Source organism: Equus quagga, chromosome 4 (genome assembly GCF_021613505.1).
Source record: "Equus quagga isolate Etosha38 chromosome 4, UCLA_HA_Equagga_1.0, whole genome shotgun sequence".
NCBI classification, from domain to species: Eukaryota; Metazoa; Chordata; class Mammalia; order Perissodactyla; family Equidae; genus Equus; species Equus quagga.
Genome location: NC_060270.1, coordinates 99,423,079 through 99,442,981, shown reverse-complemented (window position 1 = coordinate 99,442,981; position 19,903 = coordinate 99,423,079). Strand labels below are relative to the sequence as shown.

Genomic DNA, 19,903 nt, shown 5'->3' with positions numbered 1-19,903 from the left:
ATATAAGAAGAGTATTGTGTGCAATTTTTCATATTGTTTCTCACTGGATTAGATTAACTAATGTACTTCTTGCATCTCTTAGCTGCAAGGTGTGATACCAGATACAAATAAATACTACAGTATAAGGCATGTTCCTTACCTTCTAAAAGTTCACACAAACATGTGAAAAATTACGTGGTGAAATATAGATAATTGTCAAATTTATTGTATGGAAAAAAGAGTCATACTTCAATTGGTAGTGATTTTATGTGATACAGGCTCATACAAACGAAACAACTGGAAAAAATTTAAAGTAAAACAACGAATACTTTTCTATTAAGAGGTCTTGTTATATTTTTATATGTAGCAACACCACTTTCTTGTGGGGGTGCATATTCCAGGCCAAAAGTAGAAAAGAGATCTGTAAGATGCAAAGAGTTAGCTAAGTAAATTAGAATCTAGAAAATGGAATAAAAATTGCTTTATCTCAGTGGTTTATGAGGACTAGAACTGGAACTTCATATTTCACATATTTTGTGTATCTGGTTAAGAATTATGACCTCCTCCTGAATAAGTCATTAAAGCCTTTGAAATAATAACCTGGGAGTAAGGTACAGAAGTCTATTTGTTTAAAGATTCAATATCGCAAAGATTGCTTGAAATCAGGGACCAAACTATCTTCCTACAACAGTGCTTTAGTCCTAACATTCTGCCTTCTATGTGTAAACAAGAAATTCTTATTTCTTGTTGAATTACAATAATTCTTGTACTGAAGGACTGAAAAAATGTAATTGAATGGTTTTATAATATTAGTCCAAGTTTTTAAAAATTAAACTCTCATGTACTCTAATATAAACATGTTTACTAGTGGAGTTTTTAATTGGAAACAAATTGTTTGGAAGATTACAAAAGTAAGGTGGGATATAAAAATGATCTTAAACCCTCTGAAAAGATAGCATATTTTGGCTAATAAATCTCTATAAAGAATAGTTTCTTCAGTTTATTTACACTTTTATCGACAACTTTATGAAAATGAACAAGATGTGGAATGATGAAAGAGGAACATCTAATACAAGTCAGAGATAGTAAGAAGAGATGGGGGATAATGTGAGCCTGTTTTGTCTTTTAGAGAAGGAAACTTTTTCTAGAAACCTCATCTGAAAGTCAAGAGACAAGATTTAAATTCAACTCCTACATGTGCACTAACTTTCTGATTCCCCTGTTATTGAAATATTATAAGGATCACTCAAAAAGTCTGAAAAGCAGTGTGTTTAAAATCTGTCTGAACAAATGTCCCAAAGGGCTAGTTACACACCCTTAGACTTAACTTTAGTTTGAGGCTTGCAAAGTCAATAATTCTTGACACACACTTCCTGCTCCTATTAATTGATGAAAAGTGAATGGAACTGTCCTTAGGGAAGTACTTAGTCCAAACTTTACCATCCTTGCAAATAAAACTGCTGGCCTGAATCCCATCCACAACTTTATTATTCTCGGACCAGAGATCAGAAGAAGCTTCCACTCACCTAATGATGATCAATTAAGCTCTGTTATGTGTGAGATTTAATACAAGGTACTAGGGATACAAAGAAGAATGATGCAGATCAATATGGAAAGAGCTATGCTAAGGATATATAAATAGTGCCTTAGAAGGTACACCTAGCTATGTCTGGAGGAGAGGGAGAGGGAGGAAGGCTGAGAAAGCAGTGCTAAAATTGAGTCTTAAAGGGTAGACATGAGGGATTTAGCAAGCAATGAGATAGGGCAGAGCATGCCAGGCATGTAGTAAATGCCCAGATATATCAGTAGCAATCCAGTGGCAGAGCCTCATGAAAAAGAATCAAGGCAGGACAAATAAAGGAGGGTAGTAAACTTTAATCAAGGGTCATTGGTGTGCCAAGGATGGAGCTAATATTTTTCCTGGAGAGGTCACGGGAAACTTCAAGGAGGAGATGGCATTTGTTCTGGTCTTAAAGGTAGAGTAAAATTGACAGGTGGAGGAGGGAAAGGAAGTCATGCTACTTAAGAAAACTGTACAAAAGGCAGAGAAACATGAAAGTGTATGGCCACCTTCTGTCTTCTATTTATGTTCTCACCCAAGAGATCTCATCCAGTCCTTTGGCATCAAGTACCATTTTTTTTTAAGTTTATTTATTTTTTTATTGAGGTAATATTGGTTTACAACATTGTATAAATTTCAGGTGTACATCATTATGTTTCAATTTCTGTGAAGACTACATCATGTTTACCACCCAAAGATTCATTACCATCCGTCATCATACACACATGCCCTTTTACTCCTTTCTCCCTCCCCCATCTCCTCTTCCCCTCTGGTAAACCAACCTAATCTCTGTATCTATGTATTTGTTTGTTTGTTGTTGTCGTTTTTATCTTCCACTTATGAGTGAAATCATATGGTATTTGGCTTTCTCTGTCTGACTTAGTTCGCTTAGCATAATATCCTCAAGATCTATGCATGTTGTTGCAAATAGCAAGATTTCACCTTTTTTATGGCTGAGTAGTATTCCATTGTGTATATATAGACCACATCTTCTTTATCCATTCATCCATTGACAGGTGCTTAGGTTGTTTCCAAGTCTTGCCTATTGTGAATAATGCTGCACTGAACATAGGGGTGCAAATATCTTTTCAAATTAGTGTCTCATGTTCTTTGGATAAATACCCAGCAGTGGAATAGCTGGATCATATGGTAGTTCTATTCTTAATTTTCTGAGGAATCTCAAAACTTTTTTCCATAATGGCTACACAAGTTTACATTCCCACCAGCAGTGTAAAGTTTCCCTTTACTCCACATCCTCTCCAACACTTGTTATTTCTTGTCAATTATAGCCATTTTAAGTGCATATCTTCTTAATTTAGACCTCTATCCCTGAATTCTCCCTTGAGCCACCCATCTGTACCAGATGTTTATTTGGAATGTCCATTAAAGTTCTTACAGTCACGTCAACTGTTTAATGTTCAATACTCAGTTCCATTGTCTTTCTTTTCCAAGTTTGCTAATCTTCCAATCTTCTGTCTCAATTATGGTACCATCATCCAACCAGTTGCTCTAGCAAAAACCTAGGAATCATTCTTGATTCCTTTTCCCTTCGACCTCCATATCTAATCCCTCAATGAGCACTCTGACTCTACTCAAAAGCACATCTCAGATCTGAACACTTCACTTTCTGAGTCCAAGTGATCATTTTTGCCTTATTCTTCTATCTGGTCCCCCTGTTTCTCCTTTGCTCCTTTACTATCTATTCTTTACTCAAGAGCCAGAGCTATCTTTTAAAAATATAAGTCAGATCATGTTACTCCCTGGTTTAAACTCTTCAATAGCTTTTCCTTCTTTCTGGAACTACATCTTTGCCTAATCGTCTAGCCCACATCCAGCTTGCCCCTCTCTGTCTTAACTCACACCACCTGCTCCAGCAGCCCTGGCTTCTTCCCAATTCTGAACATGTGCGAGGTCTTTCCCACTCAATGTCATTTTACCTAATGCTCCCACTTCCTGCAGTGATCTCCCTTCATCTCTTCCCATGGTTGTCTCACTCTCATCTTTCAAGTTTTGATCCAAATGTCATTAAAAAAAGTGCCTTTTAATAGTGCTAACCAAATTTTTCTAAATCATCACCATCACCATACTTATTTCCTTCTTAGAACTTAACATGTAGTATTCTGTTTATTCATTTACTTGTTTATGAACTTTCTCTTTTTAGAAAGTCCCAGTTTCGTGAAGTAGAGGCTTTATTTCTCTTTAAGCACTGTATCCCAAGTACATAGCACAGTATCTGGCTTAATGCATATGCTCAATAAATATTTGTTGAATAAATGAATTCCAAAGTCAATAATGTCTTAGGACTATAGATAAGGGTTGATAGAATCAAATGCACAGAAACATTATGTAAAACCAGGGTTGCCAGGGTTGAAAAGAATTGTTTAGTTTGATTGTTTGGAAGTCACTGGTGAAAGCAGTGAATTTGGAATGGAAGGCAGAGGTAGGAATGCCATGGGTGAGGAGTCAAATGGAAGATGTGAAATTGGAGAGCAGTAAGTATTCTGAGATATGTGACTGAAAACAGAACAATGAAGGGTGTGATGCTACAGTCTTGGGGGTCTAAAGAAAGTCCTTTTAAATTTTTGTTAATGGGTGGTATTTGTGTAGAGTTCCATGTGAGGAGAAGGAAGCAATAAAGACCAAGAGGTGAAGGTACAGGGTGGACAGGGGTAGATGATGGAGTGAGGTAATGGAGAAGATGGAATTGGGGAGCAGGATTGGGAACCCAGATGAGGGATAAGTCTTGGACGGAAGGAAGGACATCTCTTCCTCTGTGGTGCAGGACATCAAGGAAAATATCTTTTAGAGTTTCCATTTCCTCTGATAAAAGTGAAGAAGTAGTGGCAGTTATGGAGCTTAACATAGTGAACAGATTTTGGAATACCACCATGAGAAATTGAGAAGCATTGACCGGGTATTCATAAAAGAAATGCTGATTGTCAACGAAGATTCTGTTGAAATCATAAACTTGATACCAGTTTCTACAGTTGTGTGATTCATTCATCAATCAAATGTTTATTAGGTATATACTATGTTCAAGATACTTTAGTTGCTGTTGGAAGCAACAAAATAAATAAATCACAGTTTCTGCAGTCTAGTGGGAGAGGGAAACAAGTATACTAATTAGCAAAGCCTTGTGATGCGGGCTGTCTTAGAGGAATAAAATTATGCAACCAGAACACAAAGGATGATGAGGAAAGAGAGGGTAGGTTCTGTTCATAAAATCGATGACTATAGTTGAAGATTCCAGAATTGGAACTGTTCTCAATGATAATAGAGTCCTGGAGGAGGAAGCGGCTCACGGAATGGAGGAAGTCATGGAACTGTGAGATTAGCAGGTTGGAGGGGCGTTCAGACAGATGCTGAAGTTGCCTAGGAAGGTGGAAGGAGTCGTTTTGGACAACAACTCCTGTGCGGCTGTGACTTGGATATCTGAATTCTTGATGAATATTTGAGAGTGACTTGGAAATTCACACATGCCAGTGTTAAGGACAGGTAGAGGTAAATATGATATAGCCAGATAGTGTAAACATCAAATGAAGAAGGCATTGTACATGACAGGGATATCATCATGGTCTGAAAGTAGCAATTAACAAGGAGGAAAATGCCCAAACCATTCCCTAGTGGCCTGGTCCATAGGGCATTAGAAGATGAGCAACTTTCACTTAAAAGAATTTCAGTCAAAACAATGAAGTAGCATTCTGAGGGCTGAAGTTGTAGCGGATTTTTTGTATGATGACACAGAGGTTTCTGAAGGTCCAGGAGAAAGCATTGGGCAGGAGTAAATTATGAGAGAGAGAGAGAGGGAGAAACTCAGACTGCAGCAATGACTGAGAACACCAGAGAGTCAAGAATGGAAATAATTGTTTCTGAGATGCCAAAACGCCTCAGGGGTGACACACTTCTAGGGTCTGCACAGGACAGTGCACCAAATGTCAGCAATCTGAAGATACCAGCAGCCTGGGGTTGGTCCACTTGTCAAGGAATTGTCAGCAAAAGGACTGCTGACTTCCCTCCAAGGCCGATGCTGGGGGTAAGCAAACATCGTTGGTCTGTTGGAAGCCAGAGAAAAATGCTCTTTAGTCCAAAATCTCTTCTTTTTCAAAATTTAGTTTAGAAGTAGCTTTATTTTCTCTGATTATGAAAGAAATATACATTCATTTCAAAAAATAAGATAACGTAGAAAAGTATAAAGAATAAAATAAAGATCACTTATAAACCCCAGAGAGAGAGAACCTAATCACTGTTAACATTTCCATATCTGGTACTAACAGAATGCCTGGCATTTATCTGTTAGGACTCTGAAATACACTTTGTCTGTCAGGGTTTCCTTTCTCTCTTCTACTCTCGTTTACTCTCTGTCTTTGGTGCTGCTGCCTTTCCTGCTTCATATCTGTTCTCCCTAAATTGAGATCTCAGTCATTTCTGGAGCGGAATCATTTTACCTTGAGCTCATCCAGTTGTTCATTAAGCGTTTGATGGATGTCACTATGGTGGCTGCTGGTTTTGCAGAGGCTCTGCTGCAGAGTTGCTATGGCGATGGCCATAGTACTTGGGATGCTCCTTTTGGTTCTCCCAGGATCAGAGACCATGTTGCTAGGGCACGTCCAGAAACTACTTAGCTTTTCATACTCACTTCTCAAAAGAGAAAATGCCACCTTGGGGGTGAGGCTAACCCATCCTCTACAACAGACCCTCTGCTGGCAGTCCCTCATTATTGTTCACCATTGAGGTACTCTACTCTGTTTTTTACCAGCAAGATCCTGTCTCTTGACCCAGACACAACATGGCAGAGAAGGGTGGTTGAATGGGCCACTGTCAAATAAACATTAACTTCAATGGCCCCATCACTAGGGGAACCCTAAAAAATGGTTTCAGCCCCCTGAAAATGGCATATATGTACTTCTGGTTTTCTCATTCTGCCTCCGTTTCCAGAGGCGGGAAGTGAAATAGGCCTAGTAAGAACAACGCTTTCACCTTTCTGAGCTTGATCAATTTGCTCTTTATTTGACCACATAAGTCAGAACTACTATATATCACAACCCTGCTAATTGTTTCTTTTCCTCCTTCCTCCCACCTGTCTCCTGCCACTTCCACAGAAGCATAAAGCTTTCAACACCCTGCTGTCCATTAGCATAAATAAACTCATGCTTTTAAAGTAAAAATAGGTTTAATGCTATATTTGTTAAAGGCTGCATTACCATAAGGGGATAAAAATATTCCTGAGTAACAGGTAGATCATATACTTTAGAGACAACAGCATGCCTTTATTGTGGCTCCCTGAAAGTCGATTATGTTAGCCATAGGTTAAAACCTTAAGTCTCAGCACAAGTTACATTTCTACCTCAGAAATTGTTAAACCATGCAGTTTCTCAGGGCATGTACCTTCATGTTTTAATTTATTTTTTCTGTTGCTTATACGTTGAAAGCAGATCTAAGACATGAAAAAGATGAAGTGCCATTTAAATTCAATCTTTGCCATATGAACCAATGGATAATGTTGTTATAACTTTTCTCACCCTTTCTACATATCTGTTGTTAATTTAAATTTTGTGTAACATTTATCCAATAGATAAGAAAATACTGGGCTAAGAAAGAAGAGAAGTGGCAAGAAATGGAAATGAGAGATCTTCGGCGTCTAGAAGAACTGAAGAAATTAATGGCTGAACAGTCAGTAAAAGACAGAGAAAGGTAAAAGAAAAATTTAAATCGTGTGGTAATAGAGGTGGTAAACAGAGTCTTCTGTAGAATGTTGAGATAAACAATATCAGAGGGAGCCTTTTTCTACACTTAATGTATCCTTCCAATATTTGTATTCACAAACGGATAAAATGATACTTATATTTTAAATTCTCATATTCATACATGAATCTCTAGTTTTGCATTTTGTTCCTTAGATAGCTTCCCACATTAAACCCTCACAGAGGATTTCATAGTATCTGATTGTCCACTGTGTGCCTGAAATGATCCTGGCAGCTGCTGTGACTTCATATTTTGACCCAGAAGGAGGAAACCATCATTCAGATGAGCAGGGAGATCAACTAACCCAGTCTTCTCATTTTATGAATGAGCACACTGAGGACCCTGAGAAATTAGAATTATTTTTCCAAGGTTACTGTATCACTCAGGGTCAATGAGGAGGCAGAGAAAACTAAGTAATTTGAAAAGGAAAACTTTAAAAATTATTAATTCTGACTGAAATTCTCTGTTATATAAAGGGATAAAGAGAAGTTTAAAGAATACCCCAGGGCTGAAGGAGGGTTCCCATGAAGGAAACAAGTTGGGAACTGGGACACCTCCCCTCCCCCATAGTTGGGCTTCAGACCTCAGTGTAGAAGGTGTGGTTGTGGCCCGCCGCATGGTGGAGAGCTTCTGGGATGGTGCAACCAGCACTTTTTCATAGTCACCAGGCAAACAGGAAACACTTTGGGTGCAGGAGGCCAAAGCTGGAAGTCGACCTTTGGGATGCTTGCAAGATTCAGTGGGAATCAGACCAAAAGAGTGTCTCTGAAATTTGATGCCATTGGAACTCCATGGGCACAAGTGCCACTGTGTGTCCCCCACACATGCTGCTGGCAACCATGTGGCAGGAGCAAGAAGGGGTAAACACTGGAACCAGGAAAGAAAGCCCCATCCTTCTTCAGTGTCCCTCTAGCCCCCTTTTCTGACATAGCTTAACATTGTGCCAGCTGCAAGGGAGAAACAATGACAGGGCCATCTCCATTTTCATAGAGCAGACAATGAAGGGTGTATTTGGAGCTGAGAGACAATACATTGGTAACTGGCATAGTTAATTAGTTTAGCTAGCTCCTGTTTGGATTTTCACGAAAGATAAATTAAGGATAAATCTTTCACTTCATAACATAAATCACAATAAGTTTCCATTACAGTTAGTCAATGTAAAAACCATTACCTGGAACTCTCTGTACTTTCCATTCAATTTTGCTGTAAACCTAAAACTGCTCTAAAAAATTTCCTTAGACTTATACATAACTCTGGAGGACATAACTATTTTATACAACGAGGTTTATTTGTATGTAGAAAGCTTCCTTTGTGACCCATTGGACAGTATCCTAAACTCCACTCACCAAGCCTGCAAAGTGAATCTGGAGTTCCACAGAGATGCCAGGCAAGTCTAAGGATTTTCCGGAGGAAATTCACATTATTTTCCAGGTATCTAGGGATTTTAGAGTTGAGTTTAATGTGTTATGGAGAAAACTGAGAATGTAGCAAAACCAGGGCTCAAAGCTAAGAGTCAAAACAGCCAGTGAGAAAGCAGTTAAACAAGCACAACCCAAGATATAAGTGGATTCCAGAAGACAGGTCATACCATGGGTCAGAGACGAAAACCCACACACAGCTCAGTACTAAAGGGCAAGGCAAGGTGGGGGCCGAAAGGCTGGTCCAATCGATCATCTGAAACTCTGCTGGGGAAACAAAAGAGAGCCCCAGGAATTAAAGGGAGTGGGAAAAACTGAAGAGACATGAGGTCCCAGCGTCTGGGCGACATTCTTCTAATAGAATCTCCCCTCACAGCCAGGGGGTTTCTTTGACTACAGAGCTATTTCAGTCTTTTCTTCCTGTCCCAATAATTATCAAGATCAGCTGACTCAGAACTCCAGTTGAAAAGAAGAAAAGGAAAATCAGATTAATCTGCTTACATAACAGGGAAAAAATAGGCATTTATAATATAGTGAAAAGAGTTCTAAGGCCTAGGAACCAGGAGACCAAGATTTTAGTCTTAAATATTCCTTGCAGAGCGTATGACCTGGGGAAAAGTCATTCATTTAACCTCAACAAGGCTCTATTTCGTCCTTTGTAAAACTGGACCTGATAACTTTGGAGGGCTAAGTGAGCTATCAACTTTCAAGGCTCTGTGATCTGGATGTTCACTCATGTGAAATGTTATAGATTCAGATAACTATGATTCCAGCGCTTGCATGCCAGTGGGAAGTCAGTGGGGGAGGCTGTTGAAATATCAGGATAATATATCAGGAAATAATTCTCAGCAAATTTTGGATGATGTTGTAGATAAAAGCATAGTCCTCCTTCTGTGATTTAGGGAGAGGAACTTCCACACGGAAAAATTGCTGGTAACTTTTACTTCTGACAAGAACCAGAAGTTGTATTCTTTTGTAACTATCCTGACACTAAGAAATTTGGTTGATTGGTTAAAATGTTTTTCTCTGCTACTGAAATACAATTCACAAATCTCATGTTTGATATTTTAACTGTAGGCACATTTTTCTCATGTCAGAATAAGAAGGCTTGAAACAGTTTCCAGATCTGTTAAAAACACACACACAGCTTTGAGGGTTTGAAAATTTCTGTTATTTATTTCCCTTTTCTATTTTTTAGTTCTAAGATTAAGTTTCTTGAAAATAATATTCATAAATTAGCACATCTATTAGGTTGAATCATAAGAAAATTTCACTTTTTTGGTCAAAAATGGTTAAGTATTAGTAATTTCATGTGGTTCAACAAAATAAAAAGATATAGTAATTCATTTTATTTATTATGTTTCCCTTCTCAGTCTATTACAGTCTGTCTTTTGCCCTCATCATCTTACTGAAATTGTTTTTGCCAAAATTTCCACTAACTTGCTAATTTTCTAATGCTCTATTTTCATTTCTCAACATGCCATAGAGGTTAAGAGGAAAGGCTCTAGAATTAGATCGTTGACCTTAGAATCCTGGCTCTATCCTTTATAGCTGTGTGACCTTGTGATATGTTATTTAACTTCTCTGTGCTTCAGTTTCTTCATCCGTACAATGAGGACTTAAATAGTACCTACCTTACAGGATTATTGCAAGGATTAAGTGAGATATTGAATGTAATACTCTGCCTGGAACATAGTAAAAATTCATTAAATATAAGTGATTGCTATTAATATTGACTTTTTAAAACATGAAACACCTTCTAACATAATTTTTTCTTGAAATGTTTAAGCATTTTATATATTTTATTTTATTACTATTCTTTTAGTGAGGAAGATTGGCCCTGAGCTAACATCTGTGCCAATCTTCCTCTAGTTTGTGTGTGGGACACTGCCAAAGCATGGCTTGATAAGCAGTGGGTAGGTCCGCACCTGGGATCCAAACCCACGAACCCTGGGCCCCCAAAGTGGAGCGTGTGAACTTAACCACTATGCCACCGGGTTGGCTCCACATTTTATAAATTTTAAATGAAACGTGTAATAATGAGGTCATTCTTACAAAAAATAAAACATTAAGGTTAAAGCAGAAGTGCCCCTTGATCACTACCCTCATGCAGTCTCTTCTCTAGAAGTCCTTTCTGTTATCAATTGTTTAATACTTGTGCACTCATACCATCTATGTGTACCTACATACATATGTGTATAAAAAACAAAAAAAAAATGCATTTTACAATATAATACTGTTATATTAGCTCTGGCTACCACAACAAAATACCATAGACTGGGGGCTTAAACAAGAGAAAATTATTTTCTCACAGGTCAGGAGGCTAGAAGTTCAAGATCAAGGTGCCAGCATGGTTGGTTTCTGGTGAGAACTCTCTTCTTGGCTTATAGACTGCTGCTTTCTGTCCATAAGCTGGGGAGAGAGAGACAGCAAGCTCTCTGGTGTTTCTTCTTATAAGGGCACTAATCCAATCCTGAAGGCCCACTCTCATGACCTCATCTACACCTAATTATTTCCCAAAGGCCTCATCTCCAAATACAGTCACAGTGGGGCTTAGGATTTCAACATATGAATTTTGGAGGGGCACATTCAGTTTATAGCAACCATTGTGTAAAAAGAGCCTTTATGTATGTGCCAACAACCTGTTTATTATTAACTACTATTTATTGGTTGCCACCAGTGTATAAGGTTTCTGCGCCAATTAGAAAAGTTGCCCCCTCCTTGTGGCAAAGTGCATAGAGCCCCTACCGGAAGTAGACAAATTAGAAAAAGATAAGACTCCCCTTCTAAACCAGGACACGTAATTTGACGAGCAGAGGCAAAGCTGGATGTCATTCCCCATTTATAATCCTGGTTGGGCATCACTTTTGCAAAGCACAAACTTCAAAACGATACGTGGTATCCCTGCAGACACACCTGCCTAATTCTTTTAAAATACTGTATATTACCCATGTTTCTTCTAAAATTTAGCCATATGGAATTTATTCTTATGAATGATATGAGCTAAGTGTCTGACTTTCACTTTTTGGTCTAAATTGATAGCCAACCATCTCAACATCAATTATTTAATGACTCATCCTTACCCACTGATTTGAAATGCCACCTTTATTATATATTTCACTTCTGATTATGCTTTTATGTCCATATGGACTCTTGATTAGATTAAATAAAAACTGATCTACATTTATATTTCTACATCGATACTGTGCTGTTTTAATTATTCTGTTTTGCTATCTGATAGAACAAGTGTTCACTCATTGTTCGTTTCAAAACTATCTTAGTGATTCTTCTGTCAAATTTCATTTAAAGAATCCTGTTGACTTTTGGCACTGAAATTTTGTTAGGGAGAGCTGACATATACACAAATTTGATCTGCAATCTAGGATCATGCTTCCAGACGAGCTCTCCAGTTCAAGACTTCTCTTAGGTTCTTTAGAAGATTTCATAGTTTTTTCCTAGTGAAGGCTTGGAAATTATTTTGGAATAAGTAGAAACTGGTGACCAAGCAGCTGATAATAAATTTTCTTTAGGAGGCATGTGAGAAAAAGTGTCTGAACTAGAAGGTGGCAGGGGGCTGCAGAGGTGACAGGTGTTATGAAGTATTTAGATTAGGTGAAACATAATTCATTTCATTGGGGATGGAGTTTGAGGGAAGACAGAGAAAGAAGCATGATCCTGAATATTACTGAGCTTTTTCTGTCCTGTAGGGTAGAAAGCTTTAGTTATTTTGTTTTCAATCTCTTTTATTTTCTAATAAATTCATTTAGATATAAGGGTTTTTTTTCTGTATATGTTTCACCACATTCTATAAGATTTGAAATATATTTTTATTATCTAATTTCTAAATAGTTTACATTTTATTTTTGATATGCTAACAGTAAATTGGTAGATATTGGGCTGCTTGCCAAAGCCAAGGTGGCTGATAGTTTTCAATTTCTTCTACTTCTCTACTTTCTGTGTCTTTTCATAAAAACATGCAAAAATTCAGCATGATTTATGGGAAGCTACTAATACTGCTACTTTTAACATTGAAAAAACCTCTTAATTGAAGAATAACTTATATGTCACAAATTCCCCTGTTTTAAGTGTACCATTAAAGGTTTTTTAGGAAATTTATGCAGTTGTACACCATGGCTGTGGTTGAGTTTTATATCCTCTCCATCCCCCCCCAAAAGATCTCCCCTGCCCATTTGCCTTAATTCCTGATCCTACTCCCAGTCCCAATGACACTGACCTATTTCTGTCTCAGTAGATTTGCCTTTTCTGGACATTTTGTATAAAAGTAATGCATCTGGGTTCTTTCCCTTAGCATAATATTTTTTTGAGGCTCATCCTTGTTGTAGCATGTATCAGTATTTTTTCCTTTTTTTTTTCTGAGGAAGATTAGCCCTGAGTTAACATCTACTGCTAATCCTCCTCGTTTTGCTGAGGAAGCTAACATCTGTGCCCATCTTCCTCTACTTTATATGTAGGACGCCTGCCACAGCATGTCTTGCCAAGCGGTGTGTAGGTCTGCACCCGGGATCCCAACCAGTGAACCCCAGGCCACCAAAGTGGAACGTGAGAACTTAACCACTGTGCCACTAAGCCAGCCCTAGTTTTTTCCTTTTTATTGCTGAATAGTATTCCACTTCAGCATTACTTTTTAAATCTGTTTTGCGAGGCAATATAGTTTTTTTTTCTGTTGGTGGGAGAATAATGTATGCAGAATAGTAAAAAAAACAAAGGAGGGTTCAAGATTTATATAAAGTATGATATCAATTCTATAAAAGACTTTAATTTGCACTAGGTCAAATATTCACTCACACCACTCCCAAATGTGTGAAGAATAGTAACTGATCTCAACTTCTTTAAGAGCTCTGTTCCTGCAAGGTAGTGAAGAAAGATGGAAACTTTTCAATTACAAGTGTCTTGAGCTCTTTCATTTCAAAATGGCCTCATTTCAGACTCTCTCTTTCTCTCTGGGGAGTAAAGTACAAACTCCAATTTCTCTGCTGGAGGTCAGGCAACCTCCTCCAATGGAAGGGTGGATGGCTGGTCAAGCTGCAGGTTGTGATGCCCCTCAGGGTCCTCATTATCCTCCACAATTTCACCTCATCCCTCCACCTCCCCAGCGTGCAAGGCAGTGCTATCTAATAGAAATATTATGTGAATCACATATGCAATTTAAAATCTTCTAATAGCCACATTTAGAGATATAAAAAGTAACATGTGGAATTGACTTTAATAATAAATTTATTTTACCCAGTATATCCAAAAACATTATTTCAGCATGCTATCAATATAAAAATTATTAATGAGATATTTTACATTCTTTTTTTCATAGACGTCTTTGAAATCTGCTGTATATTTTACACTCTCAGCACATTACAGTTTGGACTAATCACCCTTCAAGTGCAGAATAACCTCATGTGGTTAATGGATACCGTATTGGCCAGTGGAAGTGCACAGTAAAGCTTAGCAGCCTCCTGGCAATGGAGGGTTGAGTAGCTGGTCTACCTGCAGATTCTGACTCCCTTGTAGAATTGATATCATATTTTATATATAAATTTTGAACCTTGATTTTTTCATCATCTTGCGTCTTTAAGGGTCTTCACCACCTTGTCTCTGGGACTTGGTCCTTATGCAACCTGCTGGTAACATAACTGGACCCACTTAGCCTTAGGGTGTAGGCCATGGTGTGCTGCTGCTGACCACACACCCTGCCATTGCTTCTTGTCTGGAGCTTCCCTCCTCCAGGTGTTGCCAGCCCTGGTTTTCCCACCACGTGGCCTGTGCTTCCAATAAGACCTTGTGCCGGCCATGAGAAACAAGCGTTTTCCCATGCAATCTTTAAACACCTCCCTCTGTTCTTTTCATGCTGGACAGGATGCCATAGTAATTGCAGGGCTTCCCTGGGAGGCATTTTATACTAGGAGAGTGGGGAGCTAGCCCCATGTTCTTGGATTCTCCCATAGCTATTTCAGTATTTCTACTGAGCCCCAATCATCAGTTTGATCCACCGAGGGGCAGAAAGTGAGGGAGCTGGTATCTGAAAACATCACCTACTTCTCTTTACCATACCAGTGGAATGGCCAAAGGGAAACATGACTCCCAGGAGAAATAAAACAGATGAAGTTAATATTTTCAAAATGTTGTTTTGTAATATCTATATAAAGAAAAAATCTAGAAGGAAACAGAACCCTAAGATAACAGTTTTTGTCTCCAGGTAATGAAAGAAAGGACAGTTTGTATTTTCTTCTTTGTATTTCTGTATTTTCCAAAATTTCCCCTATGAGCATACGTTTCTAATAGTAAGAAAAAACTTACAGCAGTTTTAAAAATAATAAATCAAACATACTTTTCTATTCTCATTGACTGTTTAGCTGTGGGTTTCCAATCGGTGGGCAAAGTGGAAAGTAATGCGAAATGTATAGAAGTGGATATACTAATCCAAATACAAGAGTATTAAACAGAAGTACCCTTTGCAGGTAACAGAAATAACAGTCCTCAAAGCAGACATAAGAACATACACTTCTCTTTTATTTTTTACCATGATGTTTATACCTTGTGTTATCTACCTTCTCTTAGTCTACACTTCACGTCCTTTTCCAGCCATCCCACCTCCTTGTCATTTGACCTCCTACGGGCCTTCCCCAAAGCCGCCTTTTTCCCTGCAACCCAAGCGCTCTCTCTTCTTTTGCACACAGTGCTGCTTTCTTCCTTTCCAGCAGGGCTCTGAATGCGCTGTTGCCCACGGCCTTCCTGTTGGGGACTGTTGGGTCCAGTGCCATGGCCTTAGACACTGCAGGGTGTTGCTCTGTAAGCTGTGATGGTTCTGTGATGTTCATATTTCCTTTGTTTTTGGGTAATTTTAAACATATTTATATTGTTTCCAAAAACTTTCTTTCCTGAGTATTCTTTGTGTTAGGTACGTACAGGGAGGAGCAGAAAGCAAGGACATGTAATGGTCACATCTCATTTTTTAATCTTTCCTTAGCATCATTGCCCCCTATTACCATTGAAAGTTGCAGAGTAAACAGAAATTAGATCACCCTTCCAGGCACTGGGGCCCCTCTCCCTTTGTTGTTATGACATTTTGTAAATGTCTGTTAAAATGTTCAATCTCTAATGTTAAAAGTTCAGCTCTCTTGCAGCTAACATATCCTCTCCTTCCTCTGTATTTGCCCATTATTGTTTTTACAAGGAAGGATATAAGGCGTTTCACTTACTTATATTCATTGCTGTTCCTTGTAATTTAATAAATAGCCTGCTTTTTCCATTTGCCTCCTTTGTAATAATTTTAATGTATTTAACGTTTTTTGTCTATATACTCTAGAAGGTAGTTTTAAAGATTTCTAAAAGCAGATTTACTTGGCTAAGCATTTTTTCTGGATATCATTTCATAACCAGAAAACTGAATGAAACTGGCCTAACCAACATATGGAAGGTATGGGTTATGGGAACTTCACTGGTCAATGCTAATGTCATACTAGAGCAGTGGTTCCCTTCTTTGCTACAGTAGAATCACCTGGGGAGCCTTTGAAAGTCCCGATGGCTGAGCGAGGCCCCAGCCTAACTAAATCAGAATCTCTGGCAATGGGATTTTGGCCCCAACAGTTTTTGAAACCCTCAGGGGATGCTGAAGTGCAGTGAAGTTTGAGAACTAGGGTACTAGAGTTTCTTTCCACACTTTTCGAAGTATGGGCCCCAAATCATCTATTGGATTCTTGACAAACTCCCACGTTTTTGTAAAGTGTCCCTAATTTCTGTTTTCCCAATGCTATACCTTCCCTGAAATAGCTTAGGAAAGTCATGTAGGTAAAACTTTATATTCATGGAGGAGTTTATCAATTCTAGAAATCCTCTGCAAGCAAAAATCTTGCACGTTTTTTCTCCAAGCAGGTGTGTGTGTGTGTGTGCACGCGTGCGCATTTAATGGAGGGAGCATTGCTTTCTATAGTAACAAACACTAGTTTTTAGTTATTGTTTCTAAAAGGAGAGAGTTTTCCTATGTTGTAAAACAAACATTTGAAGTTTAAGATTGCGATGACCATTTGGGAAGGAAGGAACTAGAGCCAGCTGCCTTCCTAAACACTAAATTGTCTTTGTTAACCTAGTGAGTGAGTGGGGCAGTTGCCAAGAGCAGGGAATTGACAGTTATTGCATTTTCTAAGAAGTAAAACCAGATGTTTCTGTCTATGTTTCATGTCTTTTCTTAACAATATGCAAAATTCAGCGTGTTGTATGGGAAGACATTAAGGGCATTTAAAGTAGGTTCACAGTCTATCTTTCAGATTTTAAAGAGTATGTTAAGTAAAGTGACTTCAACAGAAAGTTTACAAACATTTGTTATGTTTTTGCTTCTCAGCATGAGATTTCCTCAGATTAGTGGGAATGCTCTCATTTATTAAATCTCTGTCAACCTAATCCTCATTCCAAGTGGGTGTGTCAAATGATGTTGTCCGAGGATCACCATGAGGCATAAAGAAATATAGTTCTTAGTAAGACTGTTTTGTCTCTTAAATGATGTAACAAAATGTTTCACAAATTAACATTAATTTAAAAGACTGAAAGTGACCCCACTGAAAGCCCACATGACATCTTCCAGTCCATAGAAGTAATTTTGTCTAAAAATAATAATAACACTTAGAACCTGCTCATCGGTATAAAATAACTAACTATGTCATGTGTGTGCATGTGTGTTTTTTCATATATTGGGGCATGGATACTCAGATTATTTGGACATAATTGTAGTAATCCTTGAATGGATCATAGCTGAGCAAGCATGATTGACAGAGGGACGCTAAGAAATTTATGGACAAAGCAATGTACAGTCATTTTAGTGTGAAAATGAACAATAAAGGTTGTGCCAGTGGGCAGAAGGAGCACCAGCTGGACAGAGATGGCTCAGCTGAGGGTCATTAGAGGTCTTGGATGACAGTTTATCTCCTGAAGTATGCAAGTCCAGCTTAAGATCGATGGTCCTTCCCAACCCACAGGCAATTGGAGAGTGTCTTTTGTTTAGTAGTTTGGGCTGCTTTGACTTTATTGTTTACAACGTTGACTTTTGATTTTACAAATCTTTGCTCATTAAAAAAGCCACTGGATTTCTACTATATGCCCAGTTGCAGTTACTTGTTTAGGACAGAAAATGGAATGTCAGTTTGGTAGAGGGCGGGCAATAGTCAGAAACCCTTTATAATACAATTTTATGCAAAATGAGCATTATTGCATCCTTTTAGTGCCTATCATTATTTTTCTTTCATACGTATGTGTCAATGAAGTGACCACAGATGCTGTAATTCTAAATAAAACAGCTAGGTGCTATGGTCTTTTCAAGAAACAGTTATCTCATATTCTCTTCCCCAGGCACACAGACTTTTATCTTGGTCCATAATTACTGCTACACATATTGGAAAGTTTCTCTTTGGGCCTTGGTTTGTTTTGAAACTGCATTGCCTTTCTCCTATTCAACATTTATACCAAAATGTAGAGGTAAATGATTTGCTGTTCTTCATTCACAGCAAAGGGACACTGTGTCCTCCAATGCCCCACACAGTATTTGTAACCACTCTGTGTGTTATTGATGTCTTTATTACTAACACCTTACCTAGGGAGTTTTACTAAGCACTTTCAAGTAGTGAAATAATGACCTTTTAGGCAAAGCTTTAGAAAGATTTTTTAAAGCTGCAGGGCTAGGTAGGCAGAAATTTAGCAGCTCTGGTTAAATGAAGGCAGTATAAAGCCATAGATTAGAAGAGATGTAATGGCAACTTTCACAAAATGCCACCACTGTGGTGGATACAATATAGCTTCAAGCATTGATGTTTATCCTTTGTTTGGAACCAATCCTGCAGAAAAGAAATACATACACACACACATATATTTTTTCATTTGCAGCTATTTTTCATTCCAAACATGTATTTTTGTAAACCTGCATTTCCCAAACAGCGCAAGTGAATCAGAAGTGACTATATAGACTTTAATACATGTCACTTCATGAGGGGAACACCCCTCCCACCAAAATTTCTCAGGGGAAATGTACATGGATGCATCAGTCAAATTTTGGAAGTGAAGTTAGCCTGGGTGTTTGCCATGCAATTAATCACTCTTAAAGCTTTTAAACTCAGTCTGCCAGTCACACCGTGTACATATGTATGTATGCATATACGTATGTACATATTTCTCTCTATATATAGATATACAAACACACACATACGCACACAGAGCTATCAGATGATATTGAACAAGAATTATTTAGTTAGTGAAAGGTAAAAGGAGCATGGTTACAATCCAGGTTATTTTCTTACCTTTTATATCTTAATATGAGTTTTATAGAGTCATGTAATTTTAGAGCTGGGAGGAATCTTGGAAAGCATCTCGTCTAGCCTCCTTGTATTAACTAGGGTTCTAGCTTGCAAACAACAGAAATCATTTCTAGTTGAATTTTGCAGTAAAAAGGTATTTTTATTGAAAGGTATTAGGGTAGCTTGCAGAATCATCTGCAGAACCAGGCTTAGAAAATGGTTGGAAATAACAGAGGCTGATCAGAAAGAGTCAGGACTATAACCCAACTCCCTCCGCAGAATCTTCTCAGTGATTACACCCACCGACCATTAGATGCCACAGCTTGCACCTCCTCCTCTGCTGTCCTGGACTCTGAACATCACTGTTGGCAGTGCTACCTTTGTTCATATTCCTGCCATGCTGCCACTGCCCATGGCCTTAATAGAGTCTCTACAGGCCTTGCTTGTTTCCATCACTGGCTTCCAAGTGAGGTATCCGATGGGCTGAACTCAGGTCAAATGCTCATGCTCTAGCTGCAAAGGTGGCTGGGAAAGCAAGTATTGGCCATCAGCTTACAGCGGGAATTTCTTCAAAAGAGGAAGGGGGCTCAGAGAAGAGAAAAAGACGAAGAAAAAGAAGAATGTCTCTTACAGTTCACATTAGTTAGCAAAATCAATGTATGCCCTTTTTTCTATACTTAAACTACCAAAAAATTTCCTTCAATCTAACACTGTGTGATTTTACATTTTATAACCTAAAACATGCTTACCTCATTCCTAAAGGAAATCAACTCAAAATCTCTTTTATTACAGCATCTAGCTCTAAATTCAAGATCTCTAGGTGGTGTCTTTTTGCTCTATCTTCCTCTAGTTCTGTTGTGATCCATCTCAACATTCCATGACCTATGGACTAAACTTTAAAGTTTACTATCAAT

The 19,903-nt window shown here is 38.3% G+C and overlaps 1 protein-coding gene across 13 annotated transcripts in view; it reads left to right on the top strand.

The window, feature by feature from the left end:
• Window positions 1-19,903, top strand: part of CCDC148 (coiled-coil domain containing 148) — a 227,982-nt gene that overhangs the window by 167,336 nt on the left and 40,743 nt on the right. For all 13 annotated transcript variants that reach the window (XM_046657860.1, XM_046657854.1, XM_046657865.1 and 10 more), the window contains one exon: window positions 7,113-7,231. In XM_046657860.1, coding sequence (XP_046513816.1) covers window positions 7,113-7,231 — 119 coding nt within the window. The remainder of the gene's footprint in view (window positions 1-7,112; window positions 7,232-19,903) is intronic.